Below are 24,299 nucleotides of genomic sequence, written 5' to 3'. Positions count from 1 at the left end.
ACCAAGGAATCGGCATTTCTGTGTTGTCCAAGAAGGTGGTGGTGCACCAGCTTTATAGGAACCAAGTGGGCTTCTCTCTGAAGTCTACTCTCAGGGGACAAACATGACTGCGTCCCAAATGGGTCCCGTATAACCACGATTCCTCAGATAACCTCAGCCAAAAACACTCTCACACTGCTTGGGTCACTGGCCCACAGTGCTACACGGTCCCCAGACGGTGGTCTTTGTTGAAGCATGACCTAATTCACCTGTTAGCTCCCTCCTATGCCCCCGCCCTTCCTGGGAATCCACCCCCCAAACCCATGAGCTACAACGATCATCTAGAACCAGACAGTAGAATTACGTGCACCGAAGTGAACCTTAGTATTAGATGTAAAGTGAATTGTTGAACACGGGTCAGAAGTCTAACAATGTGTGGGTGTTTTTCCACTTAGCGTGTACTTGTGTCCATGGGAGATGCAGTCAAGGACCCGCGGGTGACGGCTCCTGCGACTGCGATGTGGGCTGGCGAGGAGTGAAATGTGACGATGGTAAGAGCCAGCCTTTCGGTACTTATGATCTGTTCTTAGCCTCACTTCTCAGCAGCTACATGTTTTTCTCCTTCTAAAATAGAAATGGCATCTTTATTTCTTCCTTTGGCGATAAGGTAATTCCTACTTGCAGCCAAAAAGATTGTAAAATAAAGAAAAGCATTAAAAAGAAAATAAAAATTACTCATACTCCCAAGACAGGGACAAAACAATCATTAGTGTTTTGTATTGGCCTTCCAGCCTTGTTCTAGGTATATACATGTGTGTATGGGACTGTACTCTTCACACAGTTTTGTAACCTACTCTTTCACTTCACAATGTATATAATCAGTATCTTTTCATGTGAATAATTATAGGTAAATATCATTTTTCTTAATTTCTATACAATATCCCATTATCTGATTGTACCATGCCTCTTAAAATCAATTTTCTGCTATCATAAACAATGCTGCAATGAGTATCTCATTCATATATATATATATATATTCGTATATATATTCATATATATATTTGCATTTGTCTTATTAATTTATTTGGTTAAATTCCTTGAGATGGTGAGTTAGAAGTTGGCAGTTTGGGGGAAAGTTTTGCTGCTTACTGCCAAGTTGTCCTCCAGAGACTGTATCAATTTATTTCCCCCCGAGTAGGGTCTGAGCAGGCTCATTTTCCCCAGCCCCCCACGCTGCACTGATGACTCCTAATGTGCCCCCATGAGAGTGATGAGAGGGGAGAGAATTTCAGGCAGAAAGAAGCTCGTGGCCCAGCCCAAAGATGTGGGAAGGCTCTGCACGTCTACAGGACCAAAGGACTGCAGAATGGGAGGGATGTAGAGGCAACGAGGAAAGTGGGATGAGAACAGGCTAGAGGTGTAGGCAGGAGTCAGCTCGTGAAAGGCTAAGGAGAGCGGACCTTCTGCTGAAGCCAACAGGAAGCCATTCAAGGGTTTTGAGCAGGGCGGCAATGTGATGAGATGTGCATTTTACAAAGATCACCCTGACACTGGGTTGGAGAGAATACCCCTGGAAGCAGGTATCAGAGAGTCCCCCTCACCCGGGGCAGGGGCTGGAGAGGAGTCACAGGTGCCTGCCAGCCCAATGAGGGCTCCAGGGATGTGGGGTTGTCAGAAGGAGTGTCTTTGCCCAAAGCTCCAGGTTATGTTAAAATCAAGAGAACTCAGATTTTGTTGAAAAGCTGAAGTCGGAAGTGTGAGTAGTCTCGAGCCAAAAAGACATCCTAGAGCAGATATCAAATGCTGGTGTGTGAAGCCAGGGTTCAGAGGGCCTGGGAGAGGGAAGCAGGGAGCAACAGGGTCACATAAACAGGAAGACAGCCTGGGGGAATCCCTAGATCAAGACATAAGTGGCAACCAGGGTTAATCTGGGGGTTTACCCTTGACTGTCATTTATATGCTTATAGGAGCATGGTGTATGGGAGGACCAGCCACATTTAAAGGGACAGGGAACAGTCTGGAGGCTGTGACAAGTTTTCAAGCCCGTCCCCCTGCTGCTCCTCTCACCAGCAGCCTTGTGATTCATCTCTTTGCCTCCTGTCCTATTTCCCTCCATTCCATACTCCACATTGCTGCCAGACAGAACTTTCTAAAACATAGATATCTTAGTCTGTTCTGGCTACTGTAACAAAGCGTTGTAGATTGGGTGGCTGATAAACAGCAGAAAGTTATTTCTCATAGTTCTGGAGGCTAGAAGTTCAGGATCAAGGTGCCAGCATGGTTGGGTTCTAGTGATGGCCCTCTTCTGGGTTGCAGATGGCCGTCTTCTCATGTTATGGCAGAAGGGGCAAGGGAACTCTCCAGGGTCTCTTTTATAAGGGCACTAATTTCGTTTGTGAGGATTCCACCCTCATGACCTAATCACCTCTCTAAGGCCCGACCTCCAAGTACCAGCACGTTGCAGATTAGGTTTCAAAATATGGGTTGGGGAGTGGGGACATAAACATTTGGACTATAGCAGCACTGTTACCCACCCTCCCCAGTACCTGACAACCTGCTCTGATTCTCTATAGCCTCCAGTAGGAGAAACTTCGCTGCCTATAGGAGACACACCTTAGCAAGGTGTGGTACAGAGCTGTTCACCAATTGGCACTCACCCAGTTTTCCAGCCTGGTCTCCACTGCACACTCTGCTTAAGGGGCTTCAGTCTAGTAATGGAAATAAATGTTCAATCGTGTTCAGAAAATTGCGATATGAGAGTGCAGAGTAAAGCGCCTCTAGACCAGACTAGACTGTTCTTTGTTCGCATGCAAACTCCCCACTCCCAAGCCATGTCAGACATCATTCATCGATCATTGCACTCCTTCCTCTGAGGTCAGATAGGGGCACCACATCCTTTTCAAAAGAGCACACCATGTAGTCACTTCCAATTAACTGAAGTTGGCTCAAAGGTTTAGAGCAGGTATCAGAGAGGAGGACCTAAAAGGTGATTGGGATTTCAGAGATAGAGAATGGAGAGAAAGAGATTTTCAGGCTCAAGGAAAAGCACACATAAAGGCACAGAACTGCATTGCATCTACTCTAGCCCACTGGAGCCTGTAAATGTTCCCTCTGACACAAGACAGACCACTTTCGCAGCCAGGTCTCTGCTTCAGGACCTTCTATACAACCAGGCCAGGCCTAATGAGATTTCTCTTGGCCAGGCCTAATGAGATTTCTTTCTCAAAAGCTCTTAGCCTGAGCAACCAACCCTGTGGGTCCTTTTGCTCGTCTCTAACAATTTCTTTCTGGATCTTCCCCTGCCAGGAAGTATCTGTTAGCTGGGCATCCAGGGTAAAAACATTATGCTGTTCCAGGAAATTTAGGAACTGATTTGGCAAATAGGTGGTGAGTACCTGCCGCATGCCAGGCTCTGCACTGTTTCTGCACATGCAAAACAATAACAACAACAACTTCATCTTAATTAGAATTAGTATTTGCTTATTTATATCACTCTGTAACAAGATGATGAAAAATTAGAAAAAATAAGGAACATAGGAATTATAAATAAAATAGAAAATTAAGCTCCGGGGAGGAATGTGCATCCTCACTACCTACCATGGGGACCGGCACACAGGAGACATTCCATTGGTGTAACTGACCTTCAGATTTGGCTCTGAGCTTCCTAGAAGCCAAGGTAAAAAAAGATTTACATGGTCACATAGTTTTACATAGTTCATGTGATGCATACCAGTTACTTGTGAGGAAGTAAATCTTTTCCTAGCATCAAGTACTAAAAGTTCTTGAGTGAGATTTAGTAAAGAAGGGCTGACACAGCATTTGGTTCTCTTTTTCAGAGATCACAAAAGATGAATGCAATGGGACCTGCCACACCAGTGCCAAGTACGTCCCCTTTAGCCTCCTTTGGAGGCGATGCAAGGGTTTTTTGGGGGTTTTTTTTTAAACATCTTTATTGGAGTATAATTGCTTTACAATGGTGTGTTAGTTTCTGCTGTATAACAAAGTGAATCAGCTATTTGCATACATATATCCCCATATCCCCTCCCTCTTACGTCTCCCTCCCACCCTCCCTATCCCACCCCTCTAGGTGGTCACAAAGCACGGAGCTGATCTCCCTGTGCTATGCAGCTGCTTCCCACTAGCTGTTTTACATTTGGTAGTGTATATATGTCAGTGCTACTCTCTCACTTCATCCCAGCTTACCCTTCCCCCTCCCCGTGTCCTCAAGTCCATTCTCTACGTCTGTGTCTTTATTCCTGTCCTGCCCCTAGGTTCATCGGAACAGTCAGAAAGAGAAAATGCAAGGGGTTTTTTTTCCTAGTAGCATGTGTCCACCCAGGCCCTATCTTTAGGGAAATAGTTTCCTGAGACCATTTCTGAGGATTTATGATTAATTTAAGTACGAAACTAAAAATGAGGCCACCATCAGCTTGCAGGTCCAGCCTTTTGAACACGCTGCCACCTGAGTTACCTGACATGCTGGCAAAGTGCCAGTTGTTACCCCCATTCAAGCCACAGGGACTCTTCCACAGAAGCAGAGGGAGGCTGGTGGGCCTCCATTTCATCAAACCTTACTTGCAATTCACAGCCAAGCCTTCTTTCTTTATAATGGAACTTCATACTCCTAACTCCCAGAGGGGTTTAATGGGTTAATTAATCAAGAGCCCAGAAGCTGGAGTTAGACCTGAGTTCAAATCAGCGTCTGTCATTTCCATTGACTGTGTGACCTTGAGTCACTTATTTAATGCCTCTAAGCCTTGGTTTTCTCATCTGTAAAATGGGAATAATGATAATACCTACCTGTTAGGGCTATTGGATATTGTGTAGGTTACATAAAATAATGTGTGAAGCACAGCTCCCAGCACATAGGATGCTCTCCAAAGATGGGCAGCTACCCTCCTTATCCTTGGGCCAATGCCTGCATATACACACTCTGTAGTTTGCCTGATAACTGACTCCAGTTTTAGCTGCTTGTGGCAGTGCCATGCTAGGGATGGACTCTCCACCCAAGCCTTGGGCGGGGACCTCAGAGTGCCTCATGGGGGTAAGAGCTGGGATGCTAGGGATGAAGGGTATTGTGAGTCCCGTGGTGGGGTGCTGTGCGTTTTTGTACGAACACCACTTGCCCTTTCTTGTTGCAGCTGCCTTCTCAGTCCAGATGTCGCCGCCTCATGCAAATGTGCAGCAGGGTTCCAAGGGAACGGGACGGTCTGCACAGGCAAGTCAAGAAGGAATTTGCTGGGAGGAGAATAGCATGAGCTGTTGAGGGATCTGTGTTCCTGCAGACTAAATGGGCAGCTGCTGCCAACCATTGCTGGTGAACTGGACGTAACAGGGCAGCTGATCGTGCCCGGGGAGCAGGACACCTGTTCACGGATAGGGCGTGTTGGTTTTGGAATGTGTGGGGCAACCGCCCCTGTTCTTTTCTCCCAGCCTTGGCCACAATTGGAATCATCTGGAGAGCTTTAGAGACCACTGATGTGGCTGACCTAGGATGTGGCCTGTGTGGGGGGACTCCGGAGTGGGGATAGAAAGAGGCTTGAGCCCTGGTTCTTCCCCCCAATCCCCACATGGCCTTGGGTGGGTCTCTAAACTACCCTGGGCTCCCTTAGCTCATTTGTAAAGTAAACGTAAAACTCTCTCCCCTCGCAGAGTAGTTTGGGGATGAAATGACCTCTCCACGTACAACAACAGAATGAGGCAGCTGTTAAAAACAGCCCCAGCGTTACACTCCCTGGGTTCGAATCTATGTTCTTATAGTTCGTGTCACCTTGGGCAAGTTGCTTGACTGCTCTTTGCATCATTTTGTCATCTGTAAGTTGTAGCTCATAAGAGAATCTCCCTCACTGGATTGTTGGATGATAACCTGAATTAAATAATACCTGTGAAGTGCTTAGAACATCCCTGGCACAGAGCACTCGATAAATGTGACCTAATACTCTCATGGTGCCCAACACGTATTTGGTGCTAGAAAAATGGAAACACTTAGCACTGTGTCCAGGCGGGCTTCAGTGCAGATTGTGGTGGAGCTAGACAATGACCGCACCAATTTGTCCCCGATGTACCCTGCAGTAGGATGTGTACAGCACGCCAGTGAAAACAGCTGGAAAGGCAAATAACTGTAATGTTTCTCTTGCCCCCTGCTTTGGGGAAAAATAACAAAAGCAGAGGACACAATGTAACAACCAACATTTCTGTAACATTTTCATATACATTATCCAAACCTGTAAGTAAACCTATACAGGTGGATCCCAAAGTTCTTATTAATTGAGTGATTTGTCCAAAGTCACACGGTGAACGAAGGCCAAGCCAACACTCAAACACACATCTTGGGGTCTCCAAATGGATCTAGGTCTTTGATCCACTTTGCATTAATTTTTGTATATATTGTGAGGTCCAAATTCATTCTTTCCCATATGGATATCTAGTCGTCTTGGTAGCATTTGTTGAAAAAATTATTCTTTCCCCCATTGAAATAACATCTTGGCATCTTTGTGGAAAATCAATTGACCCTAGATGTATGGGTTTATTTCTGGACTCTTAATTCAATTCCACATAGATCCTTATGCCAGTTCCACACTGTCTTTATCACTGAAGCTTTGTAGTAAATTTTGAAATTAGGGAGCATGAGTCCTCCAACCTTGTCCTTCTTTTTCGAGATTGTTTTGACTATTCTGGGACCTTTGAATTTACAAATGAGTTTTAGGATAATCTTGTCAATTTATGCAAAGGAGTCGGCCAGGATTTTGACAGAGATTGCCTTGAATCTGTAGATCAGATTTGGGGAGTAGTGCCTTCTTAACAATATTAATTCTTCCCATCAATGAACATGGAATGTCCTTCCATTATTTAGGTCATCTTTTATTCCTTGCAACAATGTTTGTAGTTTTCAGAGTGTTTTATAGTTTGTTAAATGGAGTCCATCTTCTAATGCTATTGTAAGTGGAATTGTTTTCTTCATTTCATTTTCAGTTTGCTCATTGCTACTGTACAGAAATACAATTGATTTTTGCCTACTGTTCCTGTGTCCTACCCAGGACCATTTATTAGTTCTAATTGTTTTTAGTGGATTCCTCAGGATTTTCCATAGCAAGATCATGGCATCTGCAAATAGAAGTGGTTTTACTTCTTTTCCAATCCGGATGTCTCTTCTTTCTTTCTTGCCTAATTGCCCTGGCCAGAACCTTCAGTACAGTATTGAACAGAAGTGGCAAAAGCAGACCTTGTCTTATTCCTGATCATGGGAGAAAGCATTTGGTCTTTCATCATTAAGCATGATTTTAGTGGTGGGTTTTTCATCAATGAAAAATGTCGTTTATCAGGTTAAGGAAGTTCCCTTCTATTCCTAGTCTGTTGAGTGTTTTTATCATTAATGGTATCGAATTTTGACAAATGTTTTTGCTTATTCTGAGATGATCATGTTTTTGTCTTTAATTCTACTGATGTGCTATATTACATTAATTGATTTTGGGATGTTAAACCATCTTGTATTCCTACATAAGTCCCACTTGGTTATGGTATATAATCCTATTTACATATTGCTGAATTTGATTTGCAAGTATTTTCTTGAGGTTTTTGTATCTATATTCATAAAGGATATCAGTCTGTCATTTTCTTTTCTAGTGATGGCTTTGTCTGGTTTTGGTATCAGTAATACTGGTCTCAGAATGAATTGAGGAGTCTTCCCTCCTCCTTCAGTTTTTAGAAGAGTATGTGAAAATTTGGCATTTATTAAACGTTTGGTAGAATTCACCAATGGCATCTGGTGCTTTGCATCCTTTTGAGCTATCCATACTTAATCCAGTGCCTACCGTTTTGGAGTATTTTCCGTTTCTCAATGATTCAAGTAAAAACGCATCAATTCCCCCCCGCCCCCCCGCCCTGCTCTGTGTCATCTTTCTCTTCTACAGCAATCAACGCCTGCGAGATCAGCAATGGAGGTTGTTCTCGCAGGGCTGTCTGTAAAAGAACCACCCCAGGAAGCCGGGCGTGTGTGTGCAAGGCAGGCTATACTGGCGATGGCATCGTGTGCATAGGTACGTACCATCCCTCACCCGCGATTTCCAGCTGCCTTTAATTGTGACCCCTCGGTCCAGGTGCTGTCTGATTTCTCCACCGTACATTGACTTGTTTCCCCTTTGCTGCCCATAAGCAATCGTCTAGGAAACGCTTAACACCAAGCACGTATCCTGCTCCACACCAAATGTCCTCCTGAATTTAGCACCTACTGATGACTCTTCTCTGAACCAATTATACGGTGATGGTGACCAGTGGTATATGTTTTTAAATTCCTACATCTCTTCATTCACAGCACGTTAAGTGGCACTCCGAAATTCTATTATTTTGAGTCCTTGGCTGCAAACACTCATATTCAGTCAATAGAGGGACAGAGGCAAGCCCGCAGACTTGCCTCTGAGGAGCCGGTTTTGAGAAACCACAGCTGGTGCCCTCCCTGTTGGGTGACTTCCGCCTCGGCGTTGTCAGAAAACCGAATCACGCCTTGACACTTGCTCCCCTCGGTCAGTTAGCCGTCCTGGCTGGTACCTCAAGGCATTTTTTTACTTAAAAAATGAGGCTTGGGCTTCCCTGATGGCGCAGTGGTTGAGAGTCCGCCTGCCGTTGCAGGGGACACGGGTTCGTGCGCCGGTTTGGGAAGATCCCACATGCCGCGGAGCGGCTGGGCCCGTGAGCCATGGCCGCTGAGCCTGCGCGTCCGGAGCCTGTGCTCCGCAACGGGAGAGGCCACAACAGTGAGAGGCCCGCGTACCGCAAAAAAAAAAAAAAAAAAAAATGAGGCTTGACTCTCATGCCAGGTGTTGCTTTTTGTTTTAAAGAGATCAACCCGTGCTTGGAGAACCATGGTGGCTGTCACCAGCACGCAGAGTGCACGCAAACAGGACCCAACCAGGTGAGCTGTGTCTCCGCGGGGGCCTGCGTTTTCCTAGGAGCAAATTCCTGGGTAGTTAGACCCAGGCCTGAGGGACAGGGGCTGAGGACAGACCTCTAGGGAGCAGCAGCATGAAATAAATACATTAGAGGAGGTTCTGGAAGAATTCCCCAGGATGCCATTCTTTGGGAAGCAGGAGAAAAGGGGAGAGGGGCAGGGGACAAAGGGTGCACAGGGAGAAGGGCCTTCCCTAGAGTGGGAAGAAGTGGCATTTGCAAACACCACATGGTTCCAGAAGCACCTAGAAGGTCTCCAGCAATGCTCTCCTTTCGTTCAGCTTTCTGATGCCCAGAATCTTACCATTTTTCTCTGTCTTGAGGCTCTGAAATGCATGTGCCACAGCAGAAGATCACGGTGTTAAGGCCTCTGTCAGCCACGTATTCCCCAACACTGTGCCCCTTGCGGCGCCTTCCGCGGGAGCAGGTTTGGGGACGTGGGGAAATGTGAGGGCTCCAGCACAAAGGAGGGGAGAGGTCGAGGGGTGAGAAGACTCAGGCGGGGAAGCTGGAGGCTCGGGGACCCAGGCTGTGCCTCCCTCAGTCCATGTCATGTTGTGAACGAGCAGGAAATTGCATACGTCAGAAACTGGATGATGACAAGAGCTGACAGCCAGCAGAACCTCTCTGTGAAATGACCCATTTCCCCTTCCTCCTGGACAGGCCGCCTGTAACTGTTTGTCAAAATACACTGGAGATGGGAAGGTCTGCACACTCATCAACGTCTGCTTAACCGTGAGTACGGCCCCCCCACCGAGGTCTGGCCTGCGGTGCCCCCTTCTCCGCGTCTAGGGGCGGGGCATTGAGGTGGGCCCCGTCAGAGCTGCTTCTGGGCCATTTCTCCCTCGTGTCCCAGTTGCAGTGTTGGAGAAACTCCAGTCTCTGCCTCCATCTTCACGTGGCTTCCCCTCTGTGTCTGTGTCTCCTCTTCTAGTGAGGACGCTTGTGGTCTTAAGACCCCCTGGTTAATCTAGGACGATCTCATCTCGAGATCCTCCACTGCATCTGCAAAGACTCCTTTTCTAAACAAGGTCACATTCACAGATACCAGGGCTTAGGCCGTGGACATAGCTTTGCAGGGGGCCACGATTCAACCCACCGCAGAGCAGGAAGAACAGAGGTCTCTGCCCCAGCTCACAGAGCGAGCGCCCAGCACAGCCAGAACTTGAGCGCACGCCTGTCTGACTCAGAGGCCACACCCTTGACCACTTCTCGTGGCGCGTGGTGCCCAGTTCATACACCTTCCTTCCTCGTTCATGTCACTGCCCACCTGAGAGCCTCCTGCTGTGGGCGTGAGTACAGCACAGACAGCCCGTAATTAAAGCCCTTCCTCTCCAGTCAAGGTCCCTACTGTCCCCCGTGCTGGCCTGTTTCATACTGACTGCCTTCCAGCTGATGACTTTTCCCTTTGCTATGATGGATTAGAGTTCAGCCTAAAGCTGAGAAGTATCCAACATGCTTGCTGCCTTTCTAGTTAACCCCCAGGTGCTGAGAAATTTCCCATTTGGCAGCTCTGGGCTGAGCTATTCAGAGCTGGAGATCTGCTGGGAGGGGCTGCCATCCTGAGATATGGGCATACCTCAGAGATATTGCGGGTTCGGTTCCAGACCACCAAAATAAAATGAATGTCGCAATAAAGCAAGTCACAAAAATGTTTGGTTTCCCAATACATATAAAAGTTATATTTACACTATACTGAAGTCTATTAAGTGTGCGATAACATTATGTCTAAAAGACCAATGTATGTAAACCAACTATACTTCAGTTAAAAACAAAAGACATTAGGAGTTAAAATAAATAAACAAGGTACATACCTTAATTTAAAAATATATCATTGCTAAAACTTGCTAACCATCATCTGACATCGCCACAAACCTCCAATTTGTAAAAACCACATTATCTGCGAAGTGCAGTAACAGAAGGTGTGCCTGTGTGAGGCTGCGGGAGTGGGATGGCCCTTATAACTGTAGAGAGTTGGAAGGCAAGTTCAGGAAAAGGGCAACTAAGGCAAGCCGGTCAGTTACAGAGTGAGACGAAAAGTAAATTTCAATACAGAATCCCTGCGTGAACATTGGCAGAGCTGGCCAACTAACTGGTCTCATTCCTATCCCCCACTCCTTGGAAATTCTACCAGAAAAATGGCGGCTGTAGTGAATTTGCTGTCTGCAATCACACCGGAGAAGACGAAAGGACTTGTACTTGCAAACCTAACTACATTGGGGATGGGCTTACCTGCCGTGGCAACATCCATCAGGTAACACGAGGCATGTTTCCATAGAGTAAACTCCACCTTCCTCCCCGTGCCAAGAATCCAGGGAGCTAAGGAGGGTGCAGGAGTTTTGTTACATATAAAACTATAAAATACAGGGCTTCCCTGGTGGCGCAGTGGTTGAGAGTCCGCCTGCCGATGCAGGGGACACGGGTTCGTGCCCCGGTCTGGGAAGATCCCACATGCCACGGAGCGGCTGGGCCCGTGAGCCATGGCCACTGAGCCTGCGCATCCGGAGCCTGTGCTCCGCAACGGGAGAGACCACAACAGTGAGAGGCCCGCGTACCGCAAAAAAAAACAAAAAAACAAAACTATAAAATACAAAAGACTATTTTCATATAAATGGACAATGAAAAGAAATTTTCTCTCGCAGTGGGAATTCAGTGATTCAGATCAACAGGTCTAGAGTCAGAAACACCTGGGTTTGAATTCAGCTCTGCCGGTCAATAATGTGGCTTTGGGCAGATTATATCACCTCTTTGTGTATCCGTTTTCTAACGTGTAAAAGAAGATAACAATGGCACCAGCCCCAGCAGGTTGTTATAAGATTTCAATGAGATAACGTGTGTAGTGGGCACAGAGCACACGGTACCTCAGAGGCATCGCCGTGATGTGAATTGTTGTTGGAGTGTGTGTGTGAACACCCTCGGGCAGAGAGGGTGAAGCCTTGGGATACTTGTAAAGTTCTACCTATTACAACGTGAACATCCTGTTATTTGGTTTAAAGAGGGACTAGAGCATTCTGGCTGATCAAATATTCTTGTTGATAAAGAAACTAAATCTGCCATAAACCTATAACTGAGTTTTTTAATATTGAACTTTTAAAAATGAGTCGTTCTGAACATCAACTGTGAGCCTATAGATGAGGCAGATTTCCAGTTGAAATGATGGTAGATACTCTCAATCTTACAGAATTTGTCCTCCAATGACATTCTGGTATGTAATTCACAGATGTTAAGTGAACCTTCCTTGTCTTTGTTTCCAGGAGCTTCCCAAGAACCCCAAAACATCCCAGTATTACTTCCAGTTGCTGGTAAGAATGTGTGTGTCTGTCTAACTGGAAGAGTTGGGTCTCAAGCCAGATATGGGATAAATCTGTAACCTCCAGAGTAGGTGAGACTAGAATAAATCCGGGAAACTGCATTTCTGGAATAGGCTCTGTGTTGGTCATTTGTGAACTTCTCAGGCCCCAGGTGGGCAGCATAAAAGAGTGGAATAAATGTTGCACTAGCCCACTGCACACGTGAGAATGTAGTTTATAAAAAAAACTGCCATCATACCTGTGGAGACAAGAAGCATTACTGGGGCAATTGACTAATTCTCCCGGTGAAAGTATTAAGTTAGATCTTTCTGCACCTCTTACATCAGAATACATTCCAGATATATTGAAGAATAAAGGATAAAAATCTAGAAGAGTAAAATCATAAAACCTAGAAGAAAATATAAGTAACCGTAGGATCTTAGCATTGGCAAGAAGACAGTTAGAACAGTAAGTCATCTTATTGCTTATATTTGTATTGTTATCCCAAACAGAAAACATTTAGTATGTGGAAAAGGCACTGGAAAAAATTATCTGGAAATAACAGAGATCCTTCTAGGTGGTGGAATTATGGGTAGTTATTTTCTTCTTTATACTGTATTTTCAAATCTTTAATACAGTCAGCATATGTTATTTTTATACCCAGATAAAAATAAACATTATTTCAACGTCTAAGAATCTGAATGACTCTGAATCTAAGACTAAATAAAACACTGGTCTCCCTATCCAGTTTTCTCTTCCCTCTGCCATCATGTACTCTCTGCTAGTTGTTTGAGCCCCTGCCTGTACTTATGTTAAGTACATGGCACGTGGCCCCCACCTTCCTTCCTACAGGAGCATTCTGTGCGAGACCTGGTTGGTCCTGGCCCCTTCACTGTTCTGGCACCTTTATCTGCAGCCTTTGACGAGGAACCCCAGGTAAGCATGAAGCTAGAGACAGGTGAAAGAGGTTTGAGATTGGAACACAGTCTCTGGGCATTACCCTGGAGACAACACTGAAGACATTTCTGGACAGTAGATCTAGGATCGGCTGGAGCTGACCAGTAATGGAAGGGGCTGCCTCTCAGTGTAGGGACCCCTCTCAGGGGAAGCATTCAAGTGGATTTGGGGTAACCACTGGCCAGAGACTTTCTAAAGGACATTCCTGAATAGGGTAGGAGGTTAGAGAAGACCAACAATTCTTAAATAATTCAAAGCTCCCAGCGACCACCCCCCCCCGAAAAAAAAAAGGAATGAAAAGAAATGCTATATTAATGGGATATAAATAGGTTCTTTTCTTGCAGGACTTATCAGAGCCTTTACTGTTTAACATTCACTTGGACTCCTCATGCTGGATTACCTATTAATATATAATAATGTAGCAAACATTTATGGATTGTGCCAGACACTGTTTCTAGTACCTGGCATAGATTAACTCATGAGTCTTCATGACAACACAGTAAGCTGAATGCTATTATCATCCCCGTTTAACAGTTGAGGACATTGAGAGAAGTAACTTTCCCCAGGTCACACGACTAGCAAAATGTGGAGCAAGGACTCAGACATGACTCTAGAACCTGTGTTCCCGACCACCGCCCACACTGCTTCTGTATGCATATATTTTGGACACCAGTGAAGCAGGGACACAGAAATAGTTTTTGAAAAAAATTTAACATTTGATTTTTTTTAAGCACCAAAGAGTTATCATGAAACGATGATAACCTCGTGGGCTTTATTATCACCCTGACTTTATGGTTAATATTGTTTGTCGTTTGATTTACGAATGACGAAGCATGGTGGGCTTCTCCATCCTAACGGTGTAAATCTGGCCCAGGCATCTCCGCAACAGGGAGCTGTACTATGTGGTATTACCCGGCATTTTTTCACAAGAGCACTTGTTTTTCAAGTAGCATCTCACGGGACTCGGGGTCCTTGGCACATGTGCTGTGAAATGCTGGACCAGAGGAACTCCAAGTTCCCTTTTACTCTGAGATTCTACAATGGAAGCAGGAAAGGAACTAGGGCTGCCTTCTCCCTCTTGCCTGAATAATCTCTACCGTAACCCTGACTACAAGCCAACCCCGACTGCCGACTTCCCGGGGTCTGGGTGGGGACAGAGGTATGGGGGAGAGTCTGGAGGAGAGGACAGCAAAAGGGAAAGTTGGAGCAGAAGGCTTCTGACTCTGGCTGGAACCCTCTGATCTACGGCAGATTAAGGACTGGGACAAACAGGGCCTGATGCCCCAGGTTCTTCGGTATCATGTGATTGCCTGCCACCAGCTGCTTCTGGAAAACCTGAAATTGACCCCCAATGCTACTTCCCTCCAAGGGGAGTCAATTGTCATCTCCGTCTCTCAGGTAAGAGAGGCCACCTCTGGAAGGTGCCCATTTTCCTTGGGCCCTCTCTCTTTCCTCTTCCTTAGGGTAGTAAGAGGAATAATAACAATAACAACTAACGCATGTGGAGTGATTGCTATATGTCAGGTACTACCCTAAGTATCTTATGTGTACTAACTGATTTAATCCTCAAAATAATCCCATCATGTAGGGGATTTCCCATCATGAAAACACTACTATTTTCCCCAATTTACATATTAGGAAACTGAGCTTAGAGAGGTTAAGCAACTTTTCCAAGGTCACACAGCAAGAGCTGGAATTGAAACTCAGAGGCAAGGCAGCCTCAGGTGGTCAAGAGATCTGCCTTTGGTAGCACTGGTCAGAAGCTGGAGAGGGATGAAAGCTTTTGTTCAAAGCATTTGACCCTGCTGATCCCTTCCCTCCCACAAAGAGAAAGGAATGGTGGCTGTGGAATCCATTACAAAGGGAAAAAAGTGTGTAGTGGGGTCAGCAGGGGGGCTGGTGGTGTAGAGAACACATGTGAAAGAGAAGCCAATTTTGATCTGCTTTTTATTTCATATCTGAGAATCACAGTGAAGTGACTGTTTTGGTTATTTGCTATTAACTTCTCCAGGTGAAAATTACATTCTTGTCTCAGTTTGTTTTAATATAATCATAATAAAAAATGTGCTCAAGTAATTTGTATCTTCAGATTTTTCCCACGGCTCTACGTAAGTATTCACTTTCACGATGATGTAACATGTTCGTGAAGCGTTTTGAAAAAAGTGATTTTGTGTCTATTTCTCCTCGTGCTCATTTCCTTTTTTTTTTCTTTTTTGATTGATTTCAGGACACAGTGTTGATAAATAATAAAGCTAAGATCATATCCAGTGATATCATCAGTACCAACGGAATCATCCACATCATAGACAAGTTGCTATCTCCCCAAAACTTGCTTGTCACCCCTAAAGATGCCTCTGGAAGGATTCTGGTGGGTGAACTCATTGTCAGGCTCTCAGCGTGGAATGACTCACAATACTCATCATTTATTACCTCAGTTCTGATTCTGAGGCATTGTTTCAAGACGTTTTAATTTCGCTGCTTCAATCTCAAGCTACTATTAAAAACCTCATAAATACCATTCTTAGTAAGAAGTAAATAGGCAAAAGGCTATTTTAAATAAGTGAATGGATTTTATAAGTTTTTCTTTAGTGTCCACAAGGGCAGGTGGTCTTGTGTAGATTTGGAAGATGGAGAAATTACATAGATGGTTGATGATGATGATGTGTGAGAGAGACAGATGACAGGTGATTGATAGATGATAGATAGATAGGTGATAGGTAGGTAGATAGACAGACAGATACCACTAAAACTGAACCAGGAGTAAAATGTCTTCTCAATTGACAGAAAAGACAATTTCAACTTTTTTGTTATTTATTAGTATTGGGTTCTTCATTGCAGACAGCAGAACCCACTATATCTCACTTAAATAAAGAAGAGTTTCTAAAGATATTAAGTATATCACCAAATCTCTTAGAAAACCAAAGAGCCTAATTCAGATGCTACACAGCTGGGAACAAAGCAGCCCAGGGACACCTACAAAGGGAGGACACCTGACTTCATCATAGGGCTGTCCTATACCAGCTACGCCCATGCCACCTGTCTCCAGCCTCATCACTAGGACATGAGAGTCCGGATACCAGATGCCTCCACCCTGTGCTCGTCAGAAGATCTGATATTCCTGCTAGCAGCCACCACCACCTCATGTTGTTTCTTTTCACCTCTAAGTCTTGCACAAGCACCTCCGCCTGGGGTATCCCATATCACATATGGGACTCTAGCTGCAAGGCAGTCTGGGAAAATGCAGTGTTTGGCCATCCAGCCTCTGTAAAGCAGGAAGGCATGGGTACAGTGGAGCTGGGGTGGGTGCTGACGAGCCAACCTACAGTCCCTGCCACACTATCTTCCCCTCGTTTTATTCAGTTGAGCTTTTGTTAAAGTGCTTTGTGAACTGTAGGCAGAAAAGTTTCATTCCCATTCTTATTATCTTTGCAGCAAAATCTTACAACAGTGGCAATAAACCATGGCTACATCAAATTTAGCAACTTGATACAGGTAAAAACCTAGCAGGAAAGTTACCTCAGGGGATGTAACCTACCTAAAGAGGCTTGGTGTTTGGAGGGTTTTTTGTTTGTTGTGTGGTTTTTGTCTGCGGCACTAGCCAGCTGTTGTGGGATCTTTGGGAAAGTCCTACTTTTCTGAAGAACGAAGTCATTCTCTGCCACTCCATTCCCCAAATGTTGTAGGGTTTGTTCCCTGGCTGTGTTAGAAATTGAGGTATTTGAGGCTGGAGCAAGGGAAAGGAATTAGGATGTGCCCCTTCCTGAAATAGGTGCTTCACATCTGGAATTATCACCCCTGTTACCAAGATGGGGAAACTGAGACACAGAGATGGGAAGTCTGTGCTGATAAGACGGGCAGAAATGACATTTCAAACCACATTTTTCTGACTTCAGAGGTGACTCCCACGAATTGAGTAGAGAAACTTCTTGTTCAAAGATTTCGGAGGAGAATCAGGAAGGAGCGGGGTTCTCCAAGACCCCTCTCTGCCACCTAACCCCAGCAGTCCCAGGAGGGCTCTAAAAACCCTGGGGCTCCCACGGCACAGTCAACAAACCTGGTGTAGACCAGTGATTTCCAAAATGGCCTGGGGCTCGGGTTCTCTGGGGAGCTTTTTAGAAATGGAGATTTGAAGGTGTTCTTAATGAGACTCTCCAGGGGTGTTACAGACCAGTATCTTTGCCCACCCACCCAGCCCCTAAACCTTATACTACCCCCCATACCTGGACATCAGGTCTGCTTGAACACAGGCTTTTATTGCAAGGTAGCAAGCTTCTCGGGGGCTCAAAGAAAGGGAATAATAAAGACTACTTCATAGTGTTGTTGGGAAAATTATAAGAAAACAAATGTATGCTGCACCCCTGCTAGAGAAGGTTCTCAAAATGATTCTTACCCATTCATCTGGCAAGTTCTTTTTTTGACTCTGTGTGATCTAGAAGTCTTCTAAATATACAGGAGTATCTCAATATTGCATAGGTTTCACTTTTTTTTAATGAAACATGAGAAAAGTGCCAAGTGGGTCTTCCAGAAATTAAAATATTTGGACGAGAGTAGTGGCAAAAAAAGAGAGAAGGAGAGATACTTGCTAAAGTGTTTCCCTATTAACAAAAGCCCAGAATTTGACTTTCTGTTTTACTTTCTAAGAAAATGAAGGTCAGAATGACTGGAGTCTGATGGGCCCCTAGTTTTAGGGACCAGCCAGAGTCCCCAGAAGCCCCGGGGCAGGCACGGAGGGGACCCCGGGCTGGCTGGCTCTGGTCCTCAAGGAGAGCCTGTGCCTCTTGGCTGGGCTTTGCTGCGCATGTGACCAGCTCCCTGCGTTTCAGGACTCAGGCTTGCTGAGTGTCATCACTGACCCTATCCACACCCCGGTCACTCTCTTCTGGCCCAGCGACCAAGCCCTCCAAGCCCTGCCCCCTGAACAACAGGATTTCCTGTTCAACCAAGACAACAAGGACAAGTTGAAGGAATATTTGAAGTTCCACGTGATCCGAGATTCCAAGGTATTTTGTTTTCACACAGACGGGAGTTGCAGGGGTCCCCCTGGGGTGATCAAATCCAGGAATTGTCCGTGCATCTCCCGCCCACCCCACCCCCCACCCCACGGTGCGAAGGTGGCCTGAGCATCCCCTGCCCCACTGTGTCCTCCTCTGACTGCCTGTGGTGAATTGACCCCTGCAGTGTAGCACATCTCGTTCTGTTTCTCCCACTGGCCACTGTTTTTGTCCCAACTTTAACCAACACCCAAGAGCATCCCTCCCCTCTTGTACTGCAGACCAGCTTCCTCCCTGCCCTAGTTCACATGGCAAAGTGGCCGTTGACAACAGTCCCCAAGTTTCTCCCAGAATGACTCTATCTGTCCCAATTCCAGAGTTTCTAGGCAAAGGTCTGATTCATCCAGCTGTGGCCAGCTGCTGGCTCCTGAGCCAATCCTCTGTGATCAGGGAAGCAGGATCTTGTGGGAACATGGCAGCTCTTGCTAAAACCCTGTCTCTTTGGGTCCTCAGCCGGGACTCTGTTTCCCTCCAGGAATGAGACACCTAATCGAAGAAGGCCAAATGCCCTCCCTCTTGTGAATTCGTAGGACCTGTAGTAGTTTCCTAGGGCTGCCATAACCAATTACCACACACTGGGTGGCTTGAAACAACAGAAATGTATTCCCTCAGAGCTCTGGAGGCCAGAGGTCTGCAATCACGGTGTTGACAAGGCTGTTCCTGCTGAAAGCTCTGGGGGAGGGTCTGCTCCCTGCCTCTCTCTTAGCTTCTGGTGGTTGCCAGACATCCTTGGCAACGCTGCCTTGTAGTGCGTCCCTCCAGTCTCTGGCCCTGTTGCCACATGGCTCTCTACCTTCTCCCTGTGTGTTTCTGTGTCTTCACATAGCACTCTCCTCTCTTCTTAAAAAGGCACCAGTCATATTGGATTAAGGGTCCACTCTACTCTGGTATGACCTCATCTCAACTAATTACATCTGCAATGATCTTATTTCCAAGCAAGGTCACATTTTGAGGTAATGGGGACCAAGACTTCAGTAAAACTTTTGAGGGGACACAATTCAACCCATCACAGCGCCCTGTGCCATCTCCCTAACTCCGATCCTGCCACGGGCTTCACACACCAACGCGGCATCTTCCATGGACTCCCGAGCATAGATGGGGATGGAAGGCTGATTGAAACCAGCTGGAGGAGACTTTCCCCACAGAAAAAATGTCCAACGTCCTAGAGAGCCCACACTTATTCTTGCTTTTGATTATATCTACTGTCATTTTAAAGCTGGAATTATTAGAACTCTTAGAAAAATTGTGTCTGAATTCGGTTTGTTGGGGAAGCTCCTTGGGGCCATTCTTCAGCCCAGATTTGGGGTGTTAATGTGGCATCATCACTCCTACAGGTTTTGGCAGTGGATCTCCCCAGGTCTGCTACCTGGAAGACCCTGCAAGGTTCCGAGCTGAGTGTGAAGTGCGGAGCTGGCAGTGACATCGTGAGTATCGTCACCCAGTGGAAGTTGGGAGTGCATTCTCCAACCACTGCCCCTTCCAGGAGTTCTTCATTTTTTCCCGCGTTGACAGCAAGCTCTTTTCTCTCACTGCCTTCAGGGCTATCTCCCCTGAGTAAGTGGATATGAAAAACCTGATAAGTCCTGGCCAGCCCAAGCCCTCACCATGTGTCAGGGAGCCTCCCTTTACACTCGCAGAGAGCAGCTTTTGGTTGATTTGGGGGGAAGATTTATTTTCCAGTGTGAGACGCTTCTCTGAAGCAAGAAAGTACACCGTCATTCCTTTTCCTTCCTTCCCAGCCCTACTGCAGCTTCCCCTCCAGCCCTCTCAGAGCGTGTCAGAGCCAGCTCTGGGTTACATCTACCTAGATAGGCCAACAAAGAGAAAATTTGCAATTTTCACCTTCCTTGGCTAGCTCCTTAACAATATTACCTTCCTGTAATTCCATGTGATGAATGGGTCTGATGGGATAATAGTAGCATCCTCTATCTTTTATTTAATGCAAAATGGCAGTGGCTTAAATATGTAAGGGTTTCTCTCTCTTATAAAAAAAAAAATCTGGAAGTAACCAATCCAGAGCTAGTATGATAGCTCACTGGGGGAGCTCCTTCTGTCTTCCTGCTCTGCAGCACATGTTTCCAGCCTCACAGTCACCTCAAGGTCCAACATAACTGTTGGAGCTCCAGCCATCATGTCCACCTTCCAGGCAGTAGAAAGGAGAAAGGGCAAAAGGGATGCAACTCCAAGCTGAGTTGATGACCTTCAAGGAGCCTTCTGAGAAGTCCCAGATAACATTCTGTTTACATCTTCTGACAAGCCAGAATCCCTTTGGTGATTGGATTGGAATTGCATTGAATTTGTTACCGAATGTGAAGAGTGTTAGCATCTTTACATCCCAACTTCTGGAAAGTTATCCTAATGTACGTACTCTCTTGAGATCAACTATACTGTCTCCTTAGACCAAACTGGACATTTATCAAAGAAGAAGAATGTTCACTGCTCATCCTGAGTGCTAATAGAACTTTCAGGCACTTTGTACTCAGAGTACTATTTTTTTTTATTTTTTATTTATTTAGATTTTTGGCTGCATCAGGTCTTAGTTGCAGCACACGGGATCTTTCGTTGCGGCACGCGGGCTCTTCATTTTGGTACGCGGGCTTCTCTCTAGTTGTGGCGTGCGGGTTTTCTCTTCTCTAGTTGTGGTGTGTGGGTTCCAGAGTGCATGGGCTCTGTAGTTTGCAGCACGCAGGCTCTCTAGTTGAGGCAAGCGAGCTCAGTAGTTGTGGCACACGGGCTTAGTTGCTCCACGGCATGTGGAATCTTAGTTCCCTGACCAGGGATGGAATCTGCGTCCCCTGCATTGGAAGGCGGATTCTTTACCACTGGACCACCAGGGAAGTCCCCAGAGTACTATTTAGTTGGAACTTTATAACAACTCTATGCAATGGAATCATTAATCCTATTTATCTGGTAAAAACAATTAAACCTCAGGAAAGTTCAGGGACTTGTTCACACAATGTATAAGTAGAAGTGGGGGGACTCAACTGCAGTTTTCCAGTGTCCTTTCCACTGAGTTACACAGTGTACAACCCATCAAACACTAGAGAGAGATTTATCTTTTTCTTTTCGTGGAACTTTCTAAAAGCATTTGCTTCCTGGGAGGGAAATATATCCATCAATTTACTAGCTGGGTGGACCTTAGGAAAGAAAGCCTGAGGACTGTTGCAAGCATTACACAAAATCATGTATCTAGAGCACAGTTTAGACAATGCCTAGTATACGTGAAAAAGTTATCGTTAAAAGGGTAAAGCCCGTCAGTGTATATTGTGGAAAGGAAGTTGTACCGGTAGCTCTGCTAGGTGCTGGCACTAAATATGAAAACTGGGTAACTGCACGCGGAGTGGCCATGTCAACCAGGTTTATCCTGGGCCACGGCCAGGCCATCCCTACCCCACCCTGTTACCCCCACTGCCGGCGTTTCTACTTTGGTAGAGGCAGTGTTGCCGAGTGGCCAGGAGTGTGGGCTGAGGCTGCCGGCCTGGGCGTGAATGCCTGCACCACCACTTACCGACTGCGTCACCTTCGCGAGTTATCTAACCACTCCCTGCCTCAGTTTCTTCATCCGTGAATGGGGATACCAGCAAGAGTAGCCACATCCTCGGGATGTTGTCAGGATTGAAAGAATTTGCACAGGTAAAGCATGAAGGACAGTACTCGGATGTAATACATACTGCGTGTCTGAGATAAAGATGTTGGCTGTCGATACGTATCGGTTCTTTGTGACTCTAGCAGGTGCTGGCCACATTCCATGGCCTGGGAGGAGGAGAAGTCTGAGGATTGTTGACTGTTCCCCTGCTCTCTCTCCCTCTGTCACAGGGCGAGCTCTTCCTGAACGGCCAAATGTGCAGAATTGTGCAGCGGGAGCTCTTATTTGACCTGGGCGTGGCCTACGGCATTGACTGTCTACTGATCGACCCCACCCTGGGGGGCCGCTGTGACACTTTTACCACGTTCGATGTCTCGGTCAGTCCTAAAAGCACTACTGTAGTAAGGGAACCTTGGGCCAAGGAACAGCCCTCATGGGTTGTGGGACCCTGCTGTGAAGCCACAAAGGGCTGGTCCCCAGTGAACACAGGACCCAAGGGATCAGAGCGCCACATGACGGTGCTCTTCAGATTCAGAATCAACAACGTCTACTTAGTCCCGTACAAGCCTGGCCCGTGCTCATTTATCCACCCACACACCCATCCATCCATCCCCCTGCCATTAAGGAATCAGTTGTTGGGAACCAACTGTGTGCCACTGTTCTACCAGCCATTTTCAAGCCCACCCACCCATTCAGTCATTCCCTTAACCATTCTACAAGCACTTTTTGAGCCTCTGCCAGAACAAACCATGAGAAGTGCCGTACCTGACAGGGTATGACGACAAAAGTGGCAGTTTCATATGGTTCGATCTAATACATGCCACCATCCCTCCATTCATTCGCTCATTCATTAACACTGGCTGAACTTCCGTCCCGGGTCCCGCACTGTATGAGGCATGTGTACATCTCACACACATTCATCCACCCAGTGCCATTTATTGACCGTTGAGCCTACTGTTTGGCTCAGTGCTCATCTTACCTCTATCCAATAGTAGAAGCAGTTATCATCTACTCTATTATGCAAACTTGTAAATTGAGTCTCAAAGAGGTGAAGTGACTCACATGGCAAAGTCTGTCACCAGTTGATTTCTGTACCGGGCAACTTGTAGGCATTCAATAAATATCCCAAATTACCAGGATAACAGTCAGCCAGAGTAGGAGATGAAAAACCAGTTAATTTCTTCACTTTCAAAATATATACAGACAGTTTTTTCAGTTAATCGTTTTTCCTCACCCATCAATCCCCTGAAAATCAAATAGCAACAAGAATTATTATCCCTGTTTTATAGATCAGAAGACTAAGCGTCAAAGAATGTGATTAGCTAGAAAAATTACAGCTGATTTATAATGGAACTGACACCTGCATCCACATTTCCCACTGCTGCTATACCGTGTGCCTGTGTGACCCCGCCCTGGTCCACCGCCATCTAACAGGGAATTTTTACCTCAAAGAACTAGACTAAGGAATTGAGGTCCATGACATACCTTCAGAATTCTCTATGGCAAAGTTACAGAGTGTTTGCTTTTATATTCTTGATCATAGCCAGAATCTTAAGATTAATTAAGTTCTTAGTCACATAATCAAGGCATTAACCTGGGGCATTCCTTGTGTTTCCCAATATTCTGGATTTTTAAGTGTTTCTTTTCTTGCGTACTAGGGGAACTGTGGGAGCTGTGTTCATACTCCCAGCTGCCCCAGGTGGACTAAACCAAAGGTAACTATGAACACAGTGATAACATTTGGAGAGTGATAGGTTTGTTTCTCTATCAGACCCCAGTCTCCTGGTAGCTATGAGTGTGCATGCGTGTGCATCTGCAAGTGTGTTATAACTGTGTGTAATTACTTTATGTCTTTCTTTCAACAATCAGGCCAGTGGGATTAGAGATGAACATTCTTAGCCCAGGCAGCCTGTCAACCCACTATCCATCTTTTAAGAAATGTCTAGGAGAGTCATGGGATTACAGACCTAGAAGGGGTTGCAAAGATAATTATAATTATAAAAATAATAGTTGTATTTTGTTGGTTGCTGTTCATGTCCCCGGCTCTGTGCTGGCCCCTTTATTTTGACATTATCCCTATTCCCCATTATAATACCTATAGAAAAATATATTACCTCCACTTACAACAGATGAGCCTCAGAGAGGATAAGCAATCAGCCCGAGGCCACACAGCTAGTAAGGAGCAAAGCTAGGATTAGAGCCCAGCATGCAATGTAAGAGTAATGGTTAAGCCAATGAAATTTGGGGTCCACAGTTATGGGGTCAAATTCTCATGGGTAATCTTTGGCAAGTCATTTTATATGTTTTTGCCTCTGCAAAATGGAGCTAATAACAGTTCTGTGTGTGATTATTAGGAAAAGTAAGTTTTTAAATGTGGGTACAGAGCCTGGCACATAGCAAGTGCTCATTAAGTATTAGTTTTAGTACTTACTCCAAAGCCAAGCTCTTTCTACTCGACCAGTAACCCCTCTCACAGAAACACCCCTACAAAAT

At 45.7% G+C, this 24,299-nt stretch overlaps 1 protein-coding gene across 1 annotated transcript in view; it reads left to right on the top strand.

Moving 5' to 3' along the window:
• STAB2 (stabilin 2) overlaps positions 1-24,299 on the top strand; it is a 163,505-nt gene that overhangs the window by 111,593 nt on the left and 27,613 nt on the right. Inside the window, 16 exon segments of the mRNA XM_079935845.1 lie at positions 435-530; positions 3,816-3,861; positions 5,121-5,197; positions 7,890-8,015; positions 8,814-8,887; positions 9,586-9,657; positions 11,057-11,176; positions 12,177-12,224; positions 13,065-13,148; positions 14,421-14,567; positions 15,397-15,537; positions 16,602-16,661; positions 17,993-18,169; positions 19,555-19,644; positions 22,037-22,183; positions 23,465-23,521. Coding sequence (XP_079791971.1) covers positions 435-530; positions 3,816-3,861; positions 5,121-5,197; positions 7,890-8,015; positions 8,814-8,887; positions 9,586-9,657; positions 11,057-11,176; positions 12,177-12,224; positions 13,065-13,148; positions 14,421-14,567; positions 15,397-15,537; positions 16,602-16,661; positions 17,993-18,169; positions 19,555-19,644; positions 22,037-22,183; positions 23,465-23,521 — 1,562 coding nt within the window.

This window comes from Stenella coeruleoalba (genome assembly GCF_951394435.1).
Source record: "Stenella coeruleoalba genome assembly, chromosome: 11".
NCBI lineage: Eukaryota > Metazoa > Chordata > Mammalia > Artiodactyla > Delphinidae > Stenella > Stenella coeruleoalba.
Note: the sequence above shows the minus strand (reverse complement) of the source record. Positions and strands in the feature narration are given on the sequence as shown.